This window comes from Chiloscyllium punctatum, chromosome 1 (genome assembly GCF_047496795.1).
Source record: "Chiloscyllium punctatum isolate Juve2018m chromosome 1, sChiPun1.3, whole genome shotgun sequence".
NCBI classification, from domain to species: domain Eukaryota; kingdom Metazoa; phylum Chordata; class Chondrichthyes; order Orectolobiformes; family Hemiscylliidae; genus Chiloscyllium; species Chiloscyllium punctatum.
In genome coordinates, this window is record NC_092739.1 from 66,786,532 (window position 1) to 66,808,627 (window position 22,096).

The 22,096-nt window shown below is 40.4% G+C and overlaps 1 protein-coding gene across 7 annotated transcripts in view; it reads left to right on the plus strand.

The window, feature by feature from the left end:
• Window positions 1-22,096, plus strand: part of wdr19 (WD repeat domain 19) — a 164,002-nt gene that overhangs the window by 3,597 nt on the left and 138,309 nt on the right. For 4 of the 7 annotated variants that reach the window (XR_011960181.1, XM_072567762.1, XM_072567805.1 and 1 more), the window contains 3 exons: window positions 10,708-10,799; window positions 17,440-17,505; window positions 17,815-17,940. Coding sequence is in view for 6 of the 7 variants with exons in the window: in XM_072567762.1 (XP_072423863.1) it covers window positions 10,708-10,799; window positions 17,440-17,505; window positions 17,815-17,940 (284 nt within the window). In the remaining variant the exon portion in view is untranslated. Of the gene's footprint in view, window positions 1-10,701; window positions 10,800-17,439; window positions 17,506-17,814; window positions 17,941-22,096 lie in introns of those variants that run through there. The other 3 variants (XM_072567767.1, XM_072567781.1, XM_072567791.1) reach the window with 2 other exon arrangements.

Consider the following 22,096-nt stretch of genomic DNA (forward strand, 5'->3'; position numbering starts at 1 on the left):
CTGCTTTATTGATGACCTTTTCATGTGCTGTCAATGATGGGTTATATATACTGAACATTAAAATTATTGAGCGTATTATCGTGATGACTTAAAGTTGTTCAAACTTTTGCCTTGATGTCATCAATATACTGAATTCAAAATAGTCTTCCTCATTTGGTGATTTTGCCATTCCATACATCTTTGTTTTCCTCCAGCCATGATACTTCTATTGATTCTTCTAAAAATGTTTTCAGGTCCAGTCTTTTTGACCAAGCTTTTGGTCATCTCTTGTCACTTGTTGCTTGGCAAATATTCATCGTATGTAAAGTGCTTTAAGATATTTCATTACATGAAAAATACCATTTCTCAGAAACCACAGATTTTTAAGAAAAAGTAAAATGGAAACAATCTCTTTTAGAACTGTGAATGTAGTGAAATGAACCTCAATTTTAACCACTATACTTTGAATAAGTTAATGGAACAGTAGGAATAAGCAGCAAGTATCCAGTAAGATTGCGGTTGGTTTCTGAGCCTGATGCTCGTCCATTCTGTCCACGTTTCTTTTTGTTTCTTTCCTTTTTTTTCCTTCTCTCGGTATTTGTTTCCTCCTTATTTTATTTTACTTACCTCTTAGTGAAGATTTTGGTTGCGGCATCAATGGTGAGTAGGCCTAGCAGTGCAGACTCTGGCAGCAGCATCAGAGGCAAACTTGGTTTCCAGCATCTTCTGAATCTTTGAGCTTGGCCTGGCACTGACCTATGGCTGCTGATATGGAGGCAAGTTTGGTTTCCAGGTGGCATTTATTGCCAGCGCAGATTTACGGAGGTGAATTGGACCCTGTATGAGACCTGGCAGCATCAGCAGCGGCTGCATCATCAAGGTGGACCCAAAGTGGACTTGTCGCGGAATCAAGATCAGGCCAATGCAGTACCTGGCAGGATTGGTTGTGTCTGCATTGGTAAGGAGCAGTGAGAACTCATAGTGGCGAAGACATTGGTGGAGGCAAGATGGCACCAAAGAGTGGCGACTTTTGTTCCAGCGACAGCGGTGTGGCATAAGGGGCTTTTTTTTTTGTTTGGCTGATTGATCATTCGGGTGGCTGGAAACAAGCAGTAATCTGAGTGCAGTTCTTCAAGTATTTCTCGGTTATCTGGCAATGCATGCCGTAATGCCATTTAAGTGATAACTGAATGCTGAGTTGCCTGGTGTCGTTTTTGCAGGGCCTTGATCTCTGTTGGGTGGTCTAGGATTGGATGGTTGATGTTTGGATTGTCGAGGTTCTACTATAAATTAATTTTGAGTGAGGTGAGGCTGATGAAAGCATACAGTCAAGCTTCAACACGTGGGACACTTGCTGAAGGCATCGGGTGGGACCGCAGGGTGCAGCTGCAGCTCCCTCGGCAGTCAATAAAGAGGTACCTGCGCAGCAGAACATCGCTGACGAACTGGTGGCGATCTGAGGGATGATCAAGGAGTTGATGGAAGACAGTCATACTCAGCTGTAGTCGATTTCGGTCATGCTACAAAAGCCTGAGAAGGAGTTGGAAGGGCTGGAGAAGTGAGTTGAAGAGGTCGAGCAGTGGACCGTGACGTCACAGACCAAGGTCAAGTCCTTGGAGCAAATCAAGGCCCTCAAAACAGGGCCAGTCCTTAGATTGAAAAGGTCATCTAGAAAATCGAGGTAGGAAGAAACGTATCCGAGTCATTGGGCTGGCAGAGGGAATGGAAGGTGGGCAGCTAGCAAACTTTTTTGAAGACTGGCTACCGCAGTTTCTTGGCTGGGATGCCAAAGCAGACAGGGTGAAGGTTGACAGAGTTCACCAGGTTGCAGTGCGCAGATCCAGTGTGGATCAGCGTCCCTGCCCAGTCCTGGTACGATTCCAAAGCTATAGGAACAACCAGAGAGTCCTGTAATCGTCTAGAAGGATGGGGAAAGATCCACAGGCCCTGATTTAACAGGGAACTAAGATAATGTTTTTCCAGGACTTTACTGCGGCAGTGATCTGTAAAAGGAAATCATTTGAGGTGAAGAGAAAATTTAAGGGACCTTGGTATTCAGTATTTGATGAGATATCAACAGTGCCTCGTGTGACTCATGAGACGGCACAGTCATTTCACTCCTCGAAAACAGTGAAAAATTTCTTGGGCACTTTAAGATAATTTTGATTGATTTATAGACATGGACAATTTTTTCTCTTGCTATGTTTCTTGTAATGTTACCCTTCTCTTAAAGAAGTTGCTGTTGGTGTGTTTTTTTTTCCAAATAGGATTGGTGTTGATGTATAATTGGGGGTGATTGGATTGCTCACTTTGTCTGTTTTCTTCTATTTGTTTGGGTCTAGGGTGTGGCTTGAGCTGGCCGGGGGTGGGGGGGGGAATGGAGATGTGTGTGTGGGAGGTGTAAGTGCCCTCTATGGGTGAGGGTAGAGTCCCCATTAAGTGCCTTTTTGTGTTTTGTCATTAGTTTAGTTTTTTGGGGTTTTTTTTGTAAGTAGACTCCAGCATGCTATAAGTCGAATTCTTCCAGGTCAGAGGTGGTTGTATAGGATTGTGGCGAGCGTTTTTTTTTTCTAAATGGTGCACCTGGAGTATTAGAAGGATCCATTTGCCAGTTAAAAGGAAAAAGGTGTTGTCAAGTCTCAAAAAGGAAAGGGTGGATGTTATCCTGTTGCAGGAGACTCTCACCTTAATGACCAGGAACACATGAAGTTACAGCAGAGCACGTTTTGATCGGGTGTTTTTCTCGTCCTTTAGCACAAAGAGCAAGGGGGTGGCCATACTCTTCCAGAATAATCTGTGTGGGACTGTGGTTAGTAGACATTTGGAGAAGTCTCCACCCTACAGGCAGTGACTTTATGTTCTTTTCCCATCCTCATAAATACCATACAAGGATATTTTTTTCCAACTCCCGCAGCTATTCTAGATTTGGAGGTACTTTGTTCAATTGGGAATATTGCCATCTCTGATCACGCAACAGTATACTTAGTGGTCGAAATTAAAGGTAATGCAGTGAGTTCGTGGTACTGGCGAATGGATCCCTTCATCCGCAAGGACAGCAAATTCATTGAGTACTTTTCTAGGGAATTTGAAGCATTATTGGCCACCAACTCGGGTACAGCTAATAATCCGTACATTCTTTGGGCGAATGGACGATACGAGAGGAATAATTATCTCCTACTCAGTCAGTCAGAAGCAACGGAAGGGAGAGCAGCAGTGTCTGCTCTAGGCATAATTTGAAGGCAGCTGAGTTGGCATATTACAGTAGACCGTCAGTAACTAAACTGCAGTGGATCACAGCCCTTTGTTTCGCTTAAACTCCATGTTTTGCAGGATTAGTGGTGCTGGAAGAGCACAGCAGTTCAGGCAGCATCCAACGAGCATGCTGCCTGAACTGCTGTGCTCTTCCAGCACCACTAATCCAGTATTTGGTTTTCAGCATCTGCAGTCATTGTTTTTTCCATGTTTATGCATACAGCCAGGAAGGAATTTTCCTTTGCAAAGCAAAGGTTGTTTTGAGCATGGTGATAGGCTAGATAAATATTTGACATGTCTGGTTAGGAAGAAGAATGCCTCCCAATCTATTGCTTCTATTAGGGAAGGGAAAGGGACTCTTACTTGTAATGCTAAAAAGATCAGTGCAGCATTTCGGAGGTTTATTCCAAATTGTATCAGTTTGAATGTTGTGAGGATAGATGGGATAAAATTGAGTCGTTTTTTTTGTTTTTTTGGAACTTGGATCTTCCTGGGGAACATTAACAGTTCCAGTAAGAGATGCAGGAGCGGTGAGGTAACTTCATATTGGAAAGGCACCTGGCCCTGATGGTCTTCCCAGTGAGTTTTATAAAGAATTTGTATATAACTATTCATATAGTCGTGATTGCCTCCCATCATCCTTGAGAGGTTAATATCTCTTTCCCTTAAGAAAGGAAAGACCCCAGAGGACTGTGCTTCTTATAGTCCTATAAATTTTGTCTAAGACTTTAGCATTGAGGTTGGAAGGGGTGTTGCCCTTCACAGATCCTCTAATAATGTTGAGAGGTTGCTTAACATGATTCAAGTGTGCCAGCAGCAATCTGTTCAAGGATTGGTTGCCTCTTTGGACGCAGTAAAGGCATTTGATTGAGTGGAATGGACGTATCCTTTTTATACCCTAGAGCAGTTTGGCCAAGGTGTTTACTAGATGGGTAAGGGTCCTTTACTGTAATCCTCTGGCAGTGATTCTCACCAATGGTATAAGGTCTGATCGTTTTAATATTGATAGGGGCAGTTGGCAAGACTATCCCCCTCACCTTTGCTTTTCACATTGGTGCTTGAGCAGTTGGCGGAAGCCATTCGTGGGGACCCTAATTATAGTTGCCTGAAAGATGGGGTCAAAGGTGCATAAGATTACACGACATGCGGATGATGTTCTTATTTTTCTCTACAACCAGGCAGTCTCTTTGTCCTGTTTGATACAATGTGTTAATTCATTTAGTTCTTTCTCAGGTTACACAATTTTTCAAAGTTGGAGACTGTCTGTCTATGGGGGTGTCTTAGGGGAAAACCTGGTGTGGAAGGTCGGTTCCCCTTTAAGTGGGCACAGGGAAGTTTTCTTTACTTGGGCCTCTCTGTTACCCTGAGCTTTGATCAGTTATTCAAGGCTAGTTTTGTTCATTTGTTTAACCTGATTAAACAAGACCTTCAAAGATTTGGGGGGGGGGGGGGCTGGCCCTTCCAATATCATGGTTGGGTCGAGTCTCTGTTAGCAAAATGAATGTACTTCCTCGCTTATTGTACACTTTGCAGATGTACACTTTGCAGATGCTCCCTTTGCTCTTTCCTAGGCAAGCATTTCAGAAAGCGAGTGGCTGGTTTAGTTCTTTTACTTGGCATTATAAGTGGCCCCTTATTAAGCTTGCGAAACTGCAATTGCCCCAGGGATTGGGGGGTGTGGACCTCTCAGACATTAGATGATATCAACCGAGCTCCCTCCTATCTTTGCAAGTGACTGGGCCTGTGGGGATTTGGTGTCAACGTGGCTAACCTGGTGTTTTCAAACAAAATGAGGACCGTTGTGGAACGCTGTTGAAATCCAATAGTTACTAACACTGTCAAAGCATGGAGGGCAATGAGGCAGGTGGAGGGTAGTATGTCTAAAACATTTTTTCTTACTCCCACAGTTAACATGCCAGGTTTCCGGCCAGGGACAGTGGAGTCCGGGTTTAAACGTTGAGTGGATAGAGGAGTTTCTTGTTTGGGTGATTTTTGTTTGAGGGTGAAATGTTGATGTTGTTTGATCAAATAACTCAAATATAGATTGTTGAGAAGGGACCTCCGTTTCTTTCAGATTAGAGATTTTGTCCAAAAAACCACACTTTTGACTGAGTGTTATAGATCTGTTGCAGAAAAGAGGGTGCTACAGGCTAACAGCGCACTCTCTCAGTGAGAACTCTCTATCATTTGTTGGGGGAAGGTTCCTCGGGTGACATCGAGCATCTACGTGAGGTCTGGGAGAGGCAGTTAGGAGTTGACATCACTTTGGAAACATAGGAGGACATTTGTGAGAATGCAAAGAGGATTTTGATATGTAATAGGACCTGTGCTATGCAGTTAAAGATTCTTCATAGGCATCATCTGGCCCCAGATCATCTTGCAAAATTTAAGCAGGGAGCATCTTCTATGTGCACCAAACGTAGAATAAATACGTGTACCCTCACTCAGTTTGTGGTCCCGCCACAGTCTCCACGCATATTGGAGCACTGTGGCAGGAGTAATAGAGAGGGTCATGGGGACCGAGTAAAGGCAGACCTGGTCTCTTTTCTCCTGGGTCTGCTGAATTTACCTGACTTAGATGCACATGGGAAAAAGCTTTTTAACATTCTCATTTTTAACAGGAAGAACAATCTGATGTGTTGGGTGTCTGAGAACCCCCCGGATCTGTCTGGGTGCCGTAAGTTAATTATGGAACACATTTGTTCAGACTTAAAAATATGGTGCACCAGAAAATTGATAACTTTTACAAGATGTGGCAGCCCTTCTTGAATTATGTGGAAGCAGATCTGTCTGCCATTTTGATTGGAGCTTTTGTCTAGCCATGATGGTTTGTTCTGATAAACCTAATGCTATGAAAGGAAGAATTTCGAACAAATGTGGGTTTAATAATTGATGCTCTCGAAGCTATGGTCTTGTTGCCCTGAGCAGCATTATATATTTATTTATTGATTGTTTTGTAATAAGTGTAGTTTTGATTTCTTTTGTAGAGTAGTATAGTAGCTGGTTTATTGTTGTTTTTGATGTTATGCTATATTTTTCATGTTTCTGTAACTTTCTAATTTTGTAAAGAAGAATTTTTCAATAAAATATTCTTTAAAAAGCTGAAAATGATTATCATAAAAATCTTTTAAGTAAGATTTGTCTCACTCATTACTTGTAAGTGCCTAACCTCTACATAATTGAAAATGATTTCAAACACAAAACTGAACAAACAATTTACCGTAACATTTTGTAGAGTTGTCATTAATTCCTTTGGTAAATTTAAAAGTACCAAGCTTGCAGTAGGTGCCTATTAATATGTAAAGTGAAAAGTTTAATTTTAACCTCTGCAAATAAGGGCAGTCAGTGCAAACTTGCTGCAGTGGACAGTTTGGTAGGGCCAGGTATGTACTGCAAAATTTTTAAAGCTAACACAAAAGATTTGTTGAAACTTGGATTGCACTGCATTTAGTTTCTGCTTGAAATTCCTTGATCTTTTGCACTTATGGTAAATTAACCTGGAAATGCTAGCTCATCTTAGTGAAGGTTCAGGCTCCTGGCGTTCACATCCTTAGAATGTTTCAAGGTAATTTACAGAACAGTCATCATTAATGAAAGGAGAAGTGATAGCCAACTTGCATAATATGGCCTTACAATATTTAGGGGAATATATAAGCAAGTAATGCAAACATTCTCCAGCCCCAGACGATCACTTTTTCATAATCTTTTAGGTTCTGACATGAGAAGGTGTAGTGAAGCAAAGATTTTGTAGAATATACACATTATTTGATATAAAGGAAAAAGTTGAAATGTTAACTCTAAAAATAACTTATTTTAAGCATCATAATGAAGAAATGTGGTATTCCACAAATATGAAATCAAGGCTAGAGAGAATTTGCTCAAACATGTCTGAAAATTGAATTATGTATAATTCAGTATGGCTTTTTCAAGGTCTTTTACATTGAGACTAATAGTGTCATGAAGTATATATCAATTCAACATATTTCTAATCTCCCATCTATGGGGAATAACTGACAACAGCTTCTGAATTTCAGTATGTAACTTCTTGTACCAGAAATTGTTTTCAGTTTTACGTTTGTGATAACGAAACCTTCAGTGTTACTTTTATTATTTAATACAGAGATGATAATTGTACAAAAAAACTGGTTGCAATGATAAAGTGAGATAGACCTGCTGGTCAGGGAACTTGGTGATGTGTTGAAGTGGCAGGCAACCGAAAGCTTGGTCATTTTTTGTGGACAGACGCAAGTGTTCTGAAAAGCAGTCACCCTTCTCTCACCTTCGTGAAAGTGAAGACTGCAGGTGCTGGAAAAGCACAGTGGGTCAAACAGCATTTGAGGAGAGGAAAATCAAAGTTTCGGGCAAAAGCCGTTCCTGATGAAAGGCTTTTGCCCAAAATGTCGATTTTTTTTTTCCCTGCTCCTTGGATGCTTCCTGACCTGCTGTGCTTTTTCCAGCACCACACTTTCGACTCACTTCTCTCACCTTCACCTGGTTCATCTCTGACTCCTCCCTTCCCTTCCTTGGTACTTCTGTTTCCATTTCTGGGGATATGCTGGCCACCAATATCCCGTACAAACCCATCAACTCCTACAGTTACCTTGACTATTTATTCTCATGGCCTGCTCCCTATAAAGACACTCTATTCCATTCTTGCAATTCCTCTATCTCTATCGCATGTGATGATGCCAACTTCAACATGGGGGAGGGGGAGGGGGCATCTGAAAATGTCCACCACATTCCTCAACAGAGAATTCCCCGGCATTATAGTTAACAGGGCCTCAGCTGGGTCTGACCCATCTCACACACTTTGGCCTTCATCCCTTTTCTTCCTTCCCATAACAGCGATAGGGTCCCCCATGTCCTCACCCCTCACCTACCATCCCACTAGCGTCCACATCCATAGGATTGTTAACTGCCATTTGTGCCACCTCCAGTTGGATTCTACCACAAGACACACATCTCCTTCCCCTCTTTCGTCAGCCTTCATCAGGGACTGTTCCCTCCAGAACACCCTGGTCACTCATCTTTCATTCCCAGCATGTCCCCATTGTCCCACTGCACATTCCTATGCAATCACAAAAAGTGACTGTTTACTTCCTCCCTCCTCACCATCCAAGGCCTCAAACACCTTCCAGGCGAAGCAGCACTTTGCCTGCACTTCACTCAACCTAGTCTACTGTATTCATGGCTCACAATGTGGTCTCCTCTACATTAGGGAAATGAAGCATAAACTGGGTGGCTGCTTTGCAGAACACTATGTTGTGTCTGCAAAAAAAGAGCCTGAGTTTCCAGTTGCATTCCACTTCAACACACCACTATGTTCCCTGGCTGACATCTCTGTCTTAGTCTTGCTGCAGTGCTCCAACAAAGTGAAGCTCAAGTTTTCAAGCACCTTGTTTTCTGCTTCGGAACTCTGCAGTCTTCTGGACTTAATGTCAACAATTTTAGGGCGTGAGGTACCTTCCCCCGTGTCCTTACCTCAATCCCCACACACCAGGCTTTCCACAGTTCTTTTTTTTTGTTTCTGGAAGTTATAGTCCAGTTAACCTAATGTATTGTTGGGAAGTTTTGAGGGTAATGTGACTTAATGCCTTAAATTTTCAACTGATCATAGAAGTGAGCCAGCATGGATTCATGAAGAGGAAGTCATACCTTACTATTTTGATTGAATTCTTTGAAGCGGTAACTTAAATAGTGGGTAAGAGACTAAATTAGTGGTTACGAGAATGTCTGTCTATCGCTGTTAGTCAATATTTTCTAGATGTACATTTAAATAAGTCCCTCATAAAATTGTTAGCTTATGTTGACACTCAAGTAATTAAAAGCAAATTATTGATCTGGTTTGGAAATTGATTAGAGAGGAAGGAGAGAGAGCATAGTATGGTCCTTTGGGACATTGGCAATTTTACTAATTGATAATCTAATTAGCAGAATGCATCTGGTGGCAGGGGTCTGTGTTGGTGCTTCAGCTGTTCAGGGTTCAATAGCAATTTTAGATGCTGAGATAGAAACCAAATATCTAAATTTGCCAAATATATAAAGATGGACAGAGTTGTAATCAAAATAGTTGGAAGCATAAATTGCGAAGAGATCTTCATAGATTAAGTGAATAATTAAACTTCTCAAATGGATTTCCAACGTAATCAAATTCACTTTGGACCCAAAAAGAGATTGTGAAAAGCTGGAAACATTAGCAGAGGTCCAAAGAGACTTGATGGCTTGATACACAGATGTATCAGAAAAAGGAACAACAACTTAAAACTGAGATGAGCTGAAGTAGGTAGATTCTTGATCCACAGAGAAATTAAAGATTATGGGCAAACTGCGTGAAAGTGAATATGGGCAATGTCAGATCAGCCAGGATCCCATTGAATGGCAGAGCAGGATCGAGGGACCAAATGTCCTACTCCTGTTACTATTACTTATTATGATTAACATGTCATGAAAAGTCCAGAAAATAATCAAGAATGCTAATGGAATTACAGGCCTTTGTATCTCGAAAACTAGAATACAAGGAGGCTGATTTCATGCTTCAAGAATATATTGGCCTTGGAACTGAACTGCAAAGATTAGATTGCATGAAGAAATTGCACAAGCTATTGCTGTATTTGGAAGCTGGAAAGTTAAAGGGTGATTTCACAGAAGCTTTCAAGCTAATTCAGGAAACAGTCAATTTGGAGAAACTACTTGCAGTAGTTGAGGAATCTATGGTAGGTGGGCATAGCCAAAGATATCAAAGCCAGATTTTTTGAGAGTGAAAACAGGAAGCATTTCATTACAAGAAAGCTTAGGGGAAGCAGCCATAACTGAAAGAGAAATTTGTAGTTTTGCTCTGAGTAGTGATAGTGGTAGTCCTTGGACCAAGATTGCTGGAGAGAGCAGTGCTACTGAGAAAGGAATGCTGGATATAGTGATTTAGATTACCTTGGAGTGAAGAGTTAATGTTAGACCCAGATGAGAAGTGTAAGGGTAAAAACCCAGAAATAGTCATTTAAGGTATGTATAATGAAGCTCAAGTATGTGATGCTTCCACATAGAAGCTGTTGCAGTTCCAGCTAAAAGTTGAAGTTGCAAATGACTTAAATCTACCAGGATGTTAGGGACAGGGTATCTAGTTTGAGTATTATGCAAGTGGCGCTTTGTGTTTGTGCCGGAGGTTCGTTTTGGGTACTATACACAGCTGTTTCTTTTCAATTTATAAAGGAATGATTTATACTTTGTTTTTATAATCTTTGAATTTGTATTATAAATAGTTTGGATTGTTCTGTTTTCCCTATTTCTTTTGTAATACTATTTTGCTTCCAAAGGCAAAAATCTGCAGATCGTGTGCTTATGTTTCAGTGAGAGATCACTTTGTTACAATCATAACAAATAAAAACATGATTTGTCAAGCCAGGTTTTATCTGGAATGTGATTTGTCTGCGAATAACATCAGCTGGGATCATAAAATATTGCTTTTTGTTTTACATGCAGCGAGTATTTACCATCTCAGAGAAAATTGTTGCAGGCAATCTTGTACAATACCACTGGCAGAAAACACTTGGGAATTATCTAGCCATCACTGGGTAAGACACTTATATTTTACTGCACGCAATCTGCTAGAAAGTGTTTATGTTAAGATTTAACAGTTAAAACATTACTATTATATAATTAATGGAATTATCTCATTATTATGGTTTTCTAGTGTATTTGTCTCCATTAACAGCAAACATTGAGGGCTAATGTTCGCAGGCAACATGACTAACATTAAATGTTCTCGTTTATTCATTGAATGTTTGGAGCTAACATTACATGCAAGATTACAATGCCTACAAAACAATCTTTTATTATGATATTTGTAAAATGATTGCCATGTGTTTGGATTTGACACCAAAGATATTCTACTCTCTTTTAGTGACACAGACCGTTTCTTTACCTATAATGCAGTGTATCTTAACTTAAAGAATTGCAAGATTATGGATAAGTGATCTCTTTCAACAGTAAGCCAATTTATTGAAATATACCCCTTGCCATTACTGTTCTCCCTTTGACAAACACATATATTTTAATAAAATAAAAAGTAAATGTAAATTTGCCATAGTTCTAGCAGACTGTAGAGCTACTGTCTCTTGTTAGGGAGTGAGATTACTGCTGGTGATTTAACCTGAGGATCACTGCACCTCAGGCGAGTGAAGAGGTTGAGAGCCTGACTGACAGTCCTCAATTGGTTGCTAGCGTAATTCCTCAAACACTCTGGATTATCCAGCAAATGTTGTCCAATTGCAGAATTGCATCTAATTTTGGAAATTATTATGAGTTCTGCAAGCACGGCTGGTTGCTTGTTGTGAATAGCAGAACAGGTATGCTGCTATTTCTTTTGGACAACATACTTGGCATCACACTGACACTGAAGTCCCTATACCACATTACTCATTTATGTAATAGGCAGAATGTCTTGGACGTTCCTGTTAGGTGCAAATGTGTATCATGTTGCTACTGTATATTAATTGTGTAAAACAGCTAGCTGCTAGTCCTTATTGAACCAAATTTTTAAAATTATTTGCAAAGTCTCTCCAGGGGCTATTTCCTTCAGGAATCACCCACCCTAAAGTGTTGTAATGAAAATATCCCATTATTACTGGACTGTCAATCCATATTCTCACTAATACCATATCTTCTATTTTATCCTTGAGGTGGGTGGGTATAATAGCAAAGTCTCTGCAGCAGTGTAGAATAGTACACCACATGTTCTGAATTAATGCGCTGAAATGCAAGCGAAGGAAGTTACTGGATCTCTCGTCAAGCATTGACCATTAACACCATCAGGCTGCATCATTAGCAGGATCCACACCAGGATGTTTGTTTAAGATTGGCCATCATTTTTTAACTGTGGGATAGGTTATTTGTTTTCCAGTTGCTGTGGAAAGATATGGGCCAAACACATGCAAATGGGTCTAGCTTAGTTTGGGAAACCGGGTCAACATGAATGAACTGGGCTGAAAGGTTTGTTTCTGTACCGAATGACTCTGATTATAAAAACTAGTTTAAATTTCAAAACAGCCATTAAAATACAATCAAACAAGTGGACTAAGTGTCTTTATATTCAATTTACATTAAAATTTTAAAAGACTAGTTCAGAGACCACTTGATCTTTCTCTAACATGATGTAATGCATGTTCTTTGTGAATTGGAAAAAAAATCACTGTCCCAATTAATCCTGTGAGCTGTATTTCCAACAATTGAGTATACAAATCCATAAAGTAACATGGAGTAATCGAGTCATATAGCACAGAAACAGAACCTTTGGTCGAACAGTTCCATGCCAATCAAGTTTCCCAAACTATGAGACCCACTTGCCTCCATTTGGCCCATATTCCTCTAAACCTTGTCTATACATGTAATTGTCCAAATGTCTTTTGAATGTTGTGACTGTACCTGCATCTACCACTTCTTCTGGCAGTTCATTCCACATACAAACCACTCTGTGTGAAAACAAATTGCTCCTCAGATCCTTTGTTAAATCTCTCTTCTCACCTTAAAGATAAGACCTCTAATTTTGAACTCCCATACCCTAAGAAAAACACCATTTGCTATTCACCTTATCTATGCCCCTCAGCATTTTATAAACCTCTAAGATCATCCTCTCAATCTCCTAAACTCCAGTGAAAAAAATCCCAGCTGACACAGCCTCTTCTTATAAGTCAAACCTTCCAGTGCAAACAACATCGTGGCAAATGAGTTTTGAGAAGATTTGTAGCTCAGGTTGAGATTCTGGATGCAGGTTTGCTTGCTGAGTTAGAAGGTTCATGTTCAGACGTTTAGTCACCATACTGGGTAACCTCTTCAGTGAGCCTCCAGATGAGGCATTGCTGATGATCCCTGCTTTCTATTTATATGTTTGGGTTTCTTTGGGTAGGGGATGTAATTTCCTATTATTTTTCTCAGGGGGTGGTAAATGGGGTAATTCGGGTCCAAGTCAATGTGTTTGTCGACATAGTTCCGGCTGCAGTGCCATGCTTCTAGGAATTCTCTTGCGTGTCTCTGTTGGCTCGTCCTAGGATGGATGTGTTATCCTAGTCGAGACAAGCAACACTAATATCATTTACAAAATACCATGCAAGGACTGTAACAAATGCTACTTTAGACAATCAGGCAGAACACCAGCCACCAGGATACATGAACACCGACTAGCCACAAAACGACATGACCCTCCCTCGCTAATATCCTTACATAACAGATGAGGAAGGACACCAGTTCGACTGGGACAAGCACAGAGACATGCACGAGAATTTCTAGAAGCATGGCACTACAACCTTAACTGTATCAACAAACACGTTGACTTGGACCCAGTTTACCACCCCCTGAGGAAATAAAAAGGAAATGACAGGAAGCAAGAATCATCAGCAGTGCTTCGTCCAGAGGCTCACTGAACATGTTACCTAGTATGGTGACGAAATATCTGAACATGAACTTTCCAACTCAGCAAGCAAACCTACATCCAGAGCATCCTGGTAAATCTTTTCTGAACCCTTTCTAATTTAATGATATCCTTCCAAAGCAGGGCAACCAGAACTGTATAATACTCCAAAAATGGCCTCACTAATGTCCTGTACAGCCGCAACATGACGTCTCCACTCCTATAATCAAAGGTCTGAGCAACGAAGGCAAGTGTGCTAAACGCCTTCTTAACGAGCTTGTCTACTTGCGATGCAACTTTCAAAGAACAACGTACCTGAACCCCTGGGCCTTTCTGTTTGACAAGATTGTCCAAGGCTCTACCATTAACTGTGTAAGTCCTATCCTTGTTCATCTTACCAAAATGCAACATTTCTCATTTATCCAAATTAAATTCTATTTGTCACTCTTCATTCCATTGGCCCAATTGATCAAGATTCCTTTGTAATCTTAGATAACTTTCTTCACTGTCGCTTTGCCAGCAGTTTTGATGTCATCTACAAACTTACTAACCTTGCTTCCTGAATTCTCATCCAAATCATTTATATAAATGACAGACAGTAGTGGACCCAGCGCTGATCCCTGCGGAACTCTGCTGATCACAGGCTTCCAGTCAGAAAAACAATCCTTCTCCACCAACCTCTGTCTCCTACCATCAAGCCAATTTTGTATTCACCTGGCAAGTTCTCCCTGAATTCCACATGATCAAACTTTACTAACCATGTGGAACCTCAGCAAAGGCTTTACCAAAGTCCACGTAGACAACGTCTTGCTCTTGTCTATCTTTTTGGCCATGTCCTCAAAGAACTCAATCAAGTTTTGTAAGACATAATTTCCCATGCACAAAGCCATGCTGACTGTCCCTGACCAGTCTTTTCATCTCAAAATGCATGTAAACACTATCTCTCAGAATCCCCTCCAACAATTTAGCCACTATTGATGTTAGACTCTTTAACCTATTGTTCCTAGGCTTCCCCTTCCAGCCTTTCTTAAATAAAGGCACAATATTAGCCACCCTCCAGTCTGCTGGCACTTCACCCGCAACTGTAGTTGGTACAAATATCTCTGCTAGGGGCCCCAAAATTTCTTCCTTGGCCTCCCACAGTGTCCTGGAGATTTATCCATCTTTTTTTTGAGACCTCCAGACCACCTCTTCTGTAATGTAGACTGTTTTCAAGACATCAGTATTTATTTCCCAGAGTTCCTTAGCCTCTGTTTCTGTTTTCACAGTAAATACTGATACAAAATATTTGTTTAGTATCTCTCCCATTTCTTGTGCTTCCACACAAAGATGACTTCAGTAATCATTAAGGGCCCTATTCTCTCCATTGTTACTCTTGCTTTTAATGTTCTTGGAGAATCTCTTTGGGTTCTCTGTAACCTTATCCGCCAAGGCTATCTCATATCCCTTTTTTGCCCTCCCAATTTCCCTCTTAATGCCCTTACACCCATTATACTCTTGAAGAGATTCACTTGATCCCAGTTGTCTCTACCTACCATATATCACTTTTTTATTCTTGCCCAGAGCTCAATAGTTTTATTCATCATTGTTCCCTTCTCCTACCAGCCTTACCCTACACTATAGAAGGAACAAACTGCTTCTGAACTCATGTTATCTCACCAAGAAAATCAGCCTTACTCCAGTTTAGAACTTTAACTTTTATACATGGCCTATCCTTTTTCATAATTATTTTAAAACTGGTGGAATTATGATCACTGGTCCGAAAGTGCTTCCCCCACTAACACTTCAGTCACTTAATCTGCCTTGTTTCCCAAGAGGTGGTCAAGTTTTGCTCCTTCTCTAGTAGGTACATCTACATATTGATGAAGTATATTTTCTTGAACACACTTAACAATTTCCTCCTCATCCAAGCCCTTAACGCAATGGCAGTCCCAGTCAATGTTTGGAAAATTAAAGTCCTATACTCTTATAACCCTACTGCTCTCACAGCTATCTAATATCTCCCAACACACTTGCTCTTTAGTTTCTTGTTGATTGTTGTAGGAAGAGGCCTACAAAAAAAAAGCATTTCAAGATCTGCTAGTCTTTTTGTGAGAATTTTTTTGTCTGTTTGTAACTTTAGCACAGGTCCTTTCAAGAAATAACAGGCTAACAAATTTCAATCTTCTATTGAAAAAAATAAAGATAGAAAAGAAACTATTGAGATAGCACTGTGTTCAAATTAGTCTTGTCATTTTATGTTTTCTATAATTGAATGTATATTGGTTCAAACCATTGATTTTATCACTGCCACCTAGACTCTGGGTAAGGTCATCACCATGGATGTCACCTCTGGACTCTTCCCAGTATGTTAATTTAAAAGAATATCATGAATGGCCTTCATTACAAGAAGTGCATTAATGCAATTTCAAATCAGCTGAAGAGACCATGATTGCCACTGCATTCCAAATCTGCAGTATGTTCTCCTGTATTCAGGTTCAACTTGGAGATTTAGAGTCATATAGCAGGGAAACAGACCCTTCAGTCCATGCCAAACATAATGCCAAACTAAACTAGTTCTACCTGCCTGCTCCTGGCCAATATCCCTCCAAACCTTTCCTGTTCATGTACTTATCCAGGTTGAACTCCATCTGTCATTTTTCAGACCATTGACCTATTTGGTCAAAATACCTTTGTAATTTTAGAAAACCTTCTTTACTATCTACTATGCTACCAATTTCGGTGTCGTCTGTAAACTTACTTACCGTGCCTTCTATACTTGTTAGAAGATTGTTTATAGCTACTTTCCTAATATTTTCTTTTGAAACCAAGAAGAAATACCTAGCAATTGCCATCCATCAAATGCCAGCAACACTAGGGCCATTTTCCTGTCTATTTCCCATATCTTGATGTTTTTAAGAAATGGATTGCTTCATAACCAGCATTCATTGCTTTTATACTGTTATGGAGTTGTAGATGTGTACTCTACCTTTTAGGAAGCTGAAATGCCTGGCTGGCACAGTGTGCTACAAAGTTTACAAATGTAATATTTGGTTGTGAAACAAGTAGCTGGAGCTACATTGCCATGGTACACAACAAATTCAAATTCAACAAATCAGTTTAAATTATACCCCAGATACTGTTTTGGATGACATCAAACCAATGAGTTGGTCTGATGTTTTGGGGTATATAAAATCGGGTATTTTGAACAGTTAGGAGAACAGCAAAGAGCAGCCAAGCACCAACAGAATAGCTCCCTGAAAGGCACTTGTCAATAAGTAAGTTGTGCAGCAGAAGACCGAAGACAACCTAGAGGAATCTACAGAGAAAGTTCTACATCCGAAGACGACAACAGGGTTTGAAAATTGATTTGCTCTAAATTTAAGAGGGAACATATCAGACCAGTATTGTCGAGTGGGAGGTAAAGATAGATCTTTTTAAGAGAAAGGCGTTGTAAATAGTTGTTGTTTAATATTCTCTTTTGGACTTAATAAACGTGAAATTTGGGATAGCTCTTTGCCACTCAATTAAACAGATTACAGCAGAAGGTGAGCTTTTGTGTGTCTGGTTTAAATTAGCAGAAGGATTAACCCTATGTCGTAACAATGCAACTATATCCTTTAATTGATTAACAGCAGAAATAAAATGCAATACCCCCCATTATTTTTTATTTTACTATTGTTGTAGAAATAAAAGTAATAGCAAAGATGCATAAGTCATCTGACGATTAAATACAATTAGCCTGTAATTGTTCCTTATTAATTTAATTTTGTTAAGAAATTGCACATTATTGCTTTAAAGTTGACTGGAGTCTTGTTGGTTTGCCTTAGGTCTGACCATACAGTGAAAATCTTTGATCGACATGGACATAAAAGAAATGAAATTAACCTACCAGGGTATGAAGAAAAAGAAGTATTCTACATGCCCAGTTATCAAGTCGTAAAATGCGCAATTTAATTTATTGCAATTACCTTTTTAAATTTTTCCTTCAAATTTGACTACTCGTGGTGGTCTACTTTGTAAGCATTCTAGCAAGATGTTTACAAAATAATTTATGCATTTATTGATCAATTGGGTAAATAAATACAAAAGTTTTATAATTGAAAAGTTTAACAGATGACTTCTGAGAAAAAGAATCAAAAATTATAAAGCTAAAATTACAAGAGTAAACCTGGGTTTTTATTTTGTTATTATGTGTTTTCTAGAATTTGTGTTTCTATGGACTGGGATAAAGATGGAGATGCCTTGGCTGTGATTTCTGATAAATCAAATGCCATTTACTTATGGGATGCAAACACACATAAAACTACACAGTTGGACAGTGGTATGAGGTGAGCTAACAGTTACAGACTTACACAATTATTCTTTCATGTAACATCTTTGGGTCCATGTCCATAGATCCCTCAAAGTTGCCACCCAAGATGATAGGGTTGTTAAGAAGGCGCATGGTGAGTTGGCTTTCATTAGCAGAGGGATTGAGTTTAAGAGCTGTGAGGTTATGCTGCAGCTCTATAGAGCCCTTGGAATATTGTGTTCAGTTCTGGTCGCCTCATAGGAAGGATGTGGAAGCTTTAGAGGGTGAAGAGGAGACTTACCAGGCTGCTGCCTGCACTGGAGGGCATGTCATATGAAGAAAGGTAGAGGGAGCTAGGGCTTTTCTCATTGAAGGGAAGAAGGATGGGAAGTGACCTGATAGAGATGTACAAGATGATGAGAGGCATTAGATATGTGGATAGCCAAAACCTTTTTCCCAGGGGCGGAAATGGCTACCATGAGGGGGCATAATTTTAAGGTGATTGGATAAAGGTTTAGGGGAGATGTCAGAGGTAGGTTCTTTACACAGACAGTGGTGGGTGCATGGAATGCACTGCCAACAGTGGTAGTAGAGTCAGATACATTAGGGACTCTTGGGTAGGCACATGGATGATTGTAAAATGTAGGGTATGTAGGTTAGATTGATCTTAGATTAGGATAAAAGGTCGGCAAAACATCAAGGGCCAAAGAGCCTCTGCTGTGCTATACTGTTCTTTGTTTTATCTTTTTTAACTAACTGACTGCCTCATTTTTATATGAACCAGGAATGTTATTTTTAAGATTTCTGTCTTTGCCAAGGGCTCATCTGGATGCTAAATAAATATATCAAACAAAAAGTTATTCTACCAGTCCTTGTGATAAAGAAATTATGTTGTTGAATTTCTATCCAATGATGTATTTAATCTCTTATTGTTAATAAAATAGAACTATAGCCTTTATCATTAAATAATGTCTCAGGTGAATATTCCTTTTAAGTATGGCAGACTTGAACAGATTTATTACAGTTAATGTAGTTTACCAGCCACTTTTCCTGAAATGAATTTCCTGAAATTGCTAGGAATTTACTTCTGGCATAACAAGTTTAATATCAGTAAAGTCAGTGTTGAATCATATTAATTTTTAAGAGTTCATATTAGTGTAGTTTAATGGAACAGGCTAATGTATTGGTCATGACATTTTGTACTCTACTAGAACTTACGCCGTGAAACATCAGAAACTTATTTTCATTTTTCAGAACATGATGATTGGCTCTGGAGTATACAGTATTTGCTATTGTGTTTTACAGAGTTTTAATAATTCTTGTGATAATGCAATCTCTCTTGTATAGAATATGCAAACAAGAAATACATTTTCTTCCCACTTACGGAGTGGGAGCATTAATGATAAGGCATTTAATGTTCTCTCTTAGTGCCCCTGGGAAGATAACTGTCAACAGCCATTTTGAATTGCAAGTCCTTGTGAAGAAAATACATCCAGAATACTGGTTGGTCAGGAATTGCAAGATATGGAGTGCAGTAGGGCGTGCCGGTAACAACACCAGGCATATAAATGAAGACAGGGAGAAAATGAAGTCTGCAGATGCTTGGGAGCAGAGTCGAGAGTGTGTTGCTGGAAAAGAACAGCAGGTCAGGCATCATCCGAGGAGCAGGATATAATATAAATGAAGACAGAATACAAAAGAACCTCCATAGGAATGGCAGAATCTATGGCGAGAGAGAGGCAAGAGTTAACATTTTGAGTCAATATGGCTTTTCTTCAGAACATGCGGAGCTGTAAAAAGAAGTATGTCAACCAGGTGAAACTACAACAAAGGACTATGTGCATGTTAAACAGCAGAAGCAGCACACTGCAGACAGAGCCAAGTAATCCCACAAAAACAGATCTGATAAAAAGCATTTGCAGTCTTGCTTGCTCAGTCGTGAATGGTAGTAGACAATTAAACAAATAATTTTAAAGAGAAAATACCTTTTTAAGTTCAGGTTCTAGAATGATAGTGAGTATGACAAAGTTCAGTACTCAACAGAACAAACACAAATATATAAATCAAAGTCAACACTCAATCTTTATTGAACAATTCCTACTTTTACTTAGTTATTTCACGTGTGAAGGAAAAGCTCCAGCACAATGTTTTCCTTGGCTAGCTCTCGGGTAGTCTTTTGATGACAACGTGTGGGCTTAGTAGACCTGACCAGATTATACCTGCTTTTTGTGACTAGCTGTAGCTTAGTTAGCCAACATCTCTGCCACCTACAAATGGATCCCACCACCTGGGATATATTTCTCTCCCCACCCCTCTCCACTTTCCGTAAAGACCGTTCCCTCAGTGACTACCTGGTCAGGTCCATGCCCCCCACTCATCCTCCCCTCCTGACACCTTCCCCTGCCACCGCAGGAATTGCAAACCCTGTGCCCACACCACCTCCCTCACCTCCATCCAAAGCCCCAAAGGAGCCTTCCACATCCACCAAAGTTTCACCTGCACTTCCACACATGTTATTTATTGCATCCATTGCTCCTAGTGCGGTCTCCTTTACATGGGGGAGACTGGACACCTTCTCGCAAAGCGCTTTAAGGAACATCTCCGCGACACCCACACCAATCAACCTCCGCCCCATAGCCGAACATTTCAACTCCCCCTCCCACTCTGCCGAGGACATGCAGGTCCTGGGCCGCCTCCACCGCCACTCCCTCACCACTCGACGCCTGGAGGAAGAACGCCTCATCTTCCGCCTCGGGATCCTTCACCCCCAGGGCGTCAATGAGGATTTCACCAGTTGCCTCGTTTCCCTCAATTTTCCTGCTCCTCTGATGCTGCCTAACCTGCTGTGCTTTTCCAGCACCACTCTAATCTTGACTCTGATCTCCAGCATCTGCAGTCCTCTGTTTCGCCTGAAGCATTTGCAAATATATTCATTCAGAATTGTCAAGTGGATGATCCCAGGCCTTCTCAAGAAAAAAATTCACATCACAGATGTCAGTCTAAAGTCAGTTATTTTACTCCAGGTGATATCAAGAAATGACTGAGGGCAAGACTGGTGGACCTAGACAGCAACTTAGGACCAGCATTACTTTCCACTGACTACTTGACCTCCTGAACTGGCCATGCCCCTTGTCAGCTACAGCTATAACATTGACATTTACCTGTCAAACAGGAAAATTATCTGTATGTACTGCCCACAAAAAGCAGGACAAACCCAATCCTGCATCTACCCCATCATTAGTCTGCTCTCAGAAAAATAATGGAGGGTGCCATTACAATACAATCTAGCTGTCAGGATTTATTGCCCAGAGGATTGTTAACAGTCAACCATGTTGCTGTGGATCTGGAGTCACCTGTATATTAGACCAGGCAAGAATTGCAGATACCCTTCCCTAAAGCACATTAGTGAATCAGAAGTGTTTTCATGGCAACCAACAGTCATTAAGTGGTTACTAATGAGCTAACTGTTTAATCCAGATATTTTAATGAACTCAGATTTCACCATCTGCTGTGATGGAATTCTAACCCATGTCACCAGAATATTAAGGTGAGGTTCTGGGTTATTAGTCCAGTGACTTACCAGTACATCACTACCTCCCCCATTGTGTCAAACAGGTACCATGCAATGGCATCTCTTAACAAGAGAGAGAATCTAACCATCTCCCCCGATCTTCAGCACCATTATCATGACTGAATCCCCCACTATCAGCATCTGAGAGTTTAACATTGACCATAACTTGAACTGGATTGTCTAAGTAAGGAGTTTAGCAACAAGAGTGGCTCAGGAGACTGGATATTATGCAGTGAGTAATTCATGTCCTGACTCCCCAATAACAGTCCACTATCTGCAAAGTACAAGTCAGGAGTCACCCCAGTTGCCTAGATGAGTATAGCTCCAATTAATGCAAGAAGTTGAAACCATCCATAACAGAACAGTCCATTGATCGGCACCTCAACAACTACCTTAATCATTTGCTGCCTCCACCATTGATTCACAGTGGCAGCTCTGTGTATCATCTCCAGATGCACTTCAGTAACTTGCCAAGGTGCCAACCCGCAATCAGTACCATCCAGAAGGACAAGGGTAGCAGGTACATGGGTACACCACCACTTGTAGGTTCTCCTCAAAGCTAGTCATTGGCCTGACTTGGAACTGTATTGTTGTTCTATTCTTTTTCTTACAGCACTGTGGG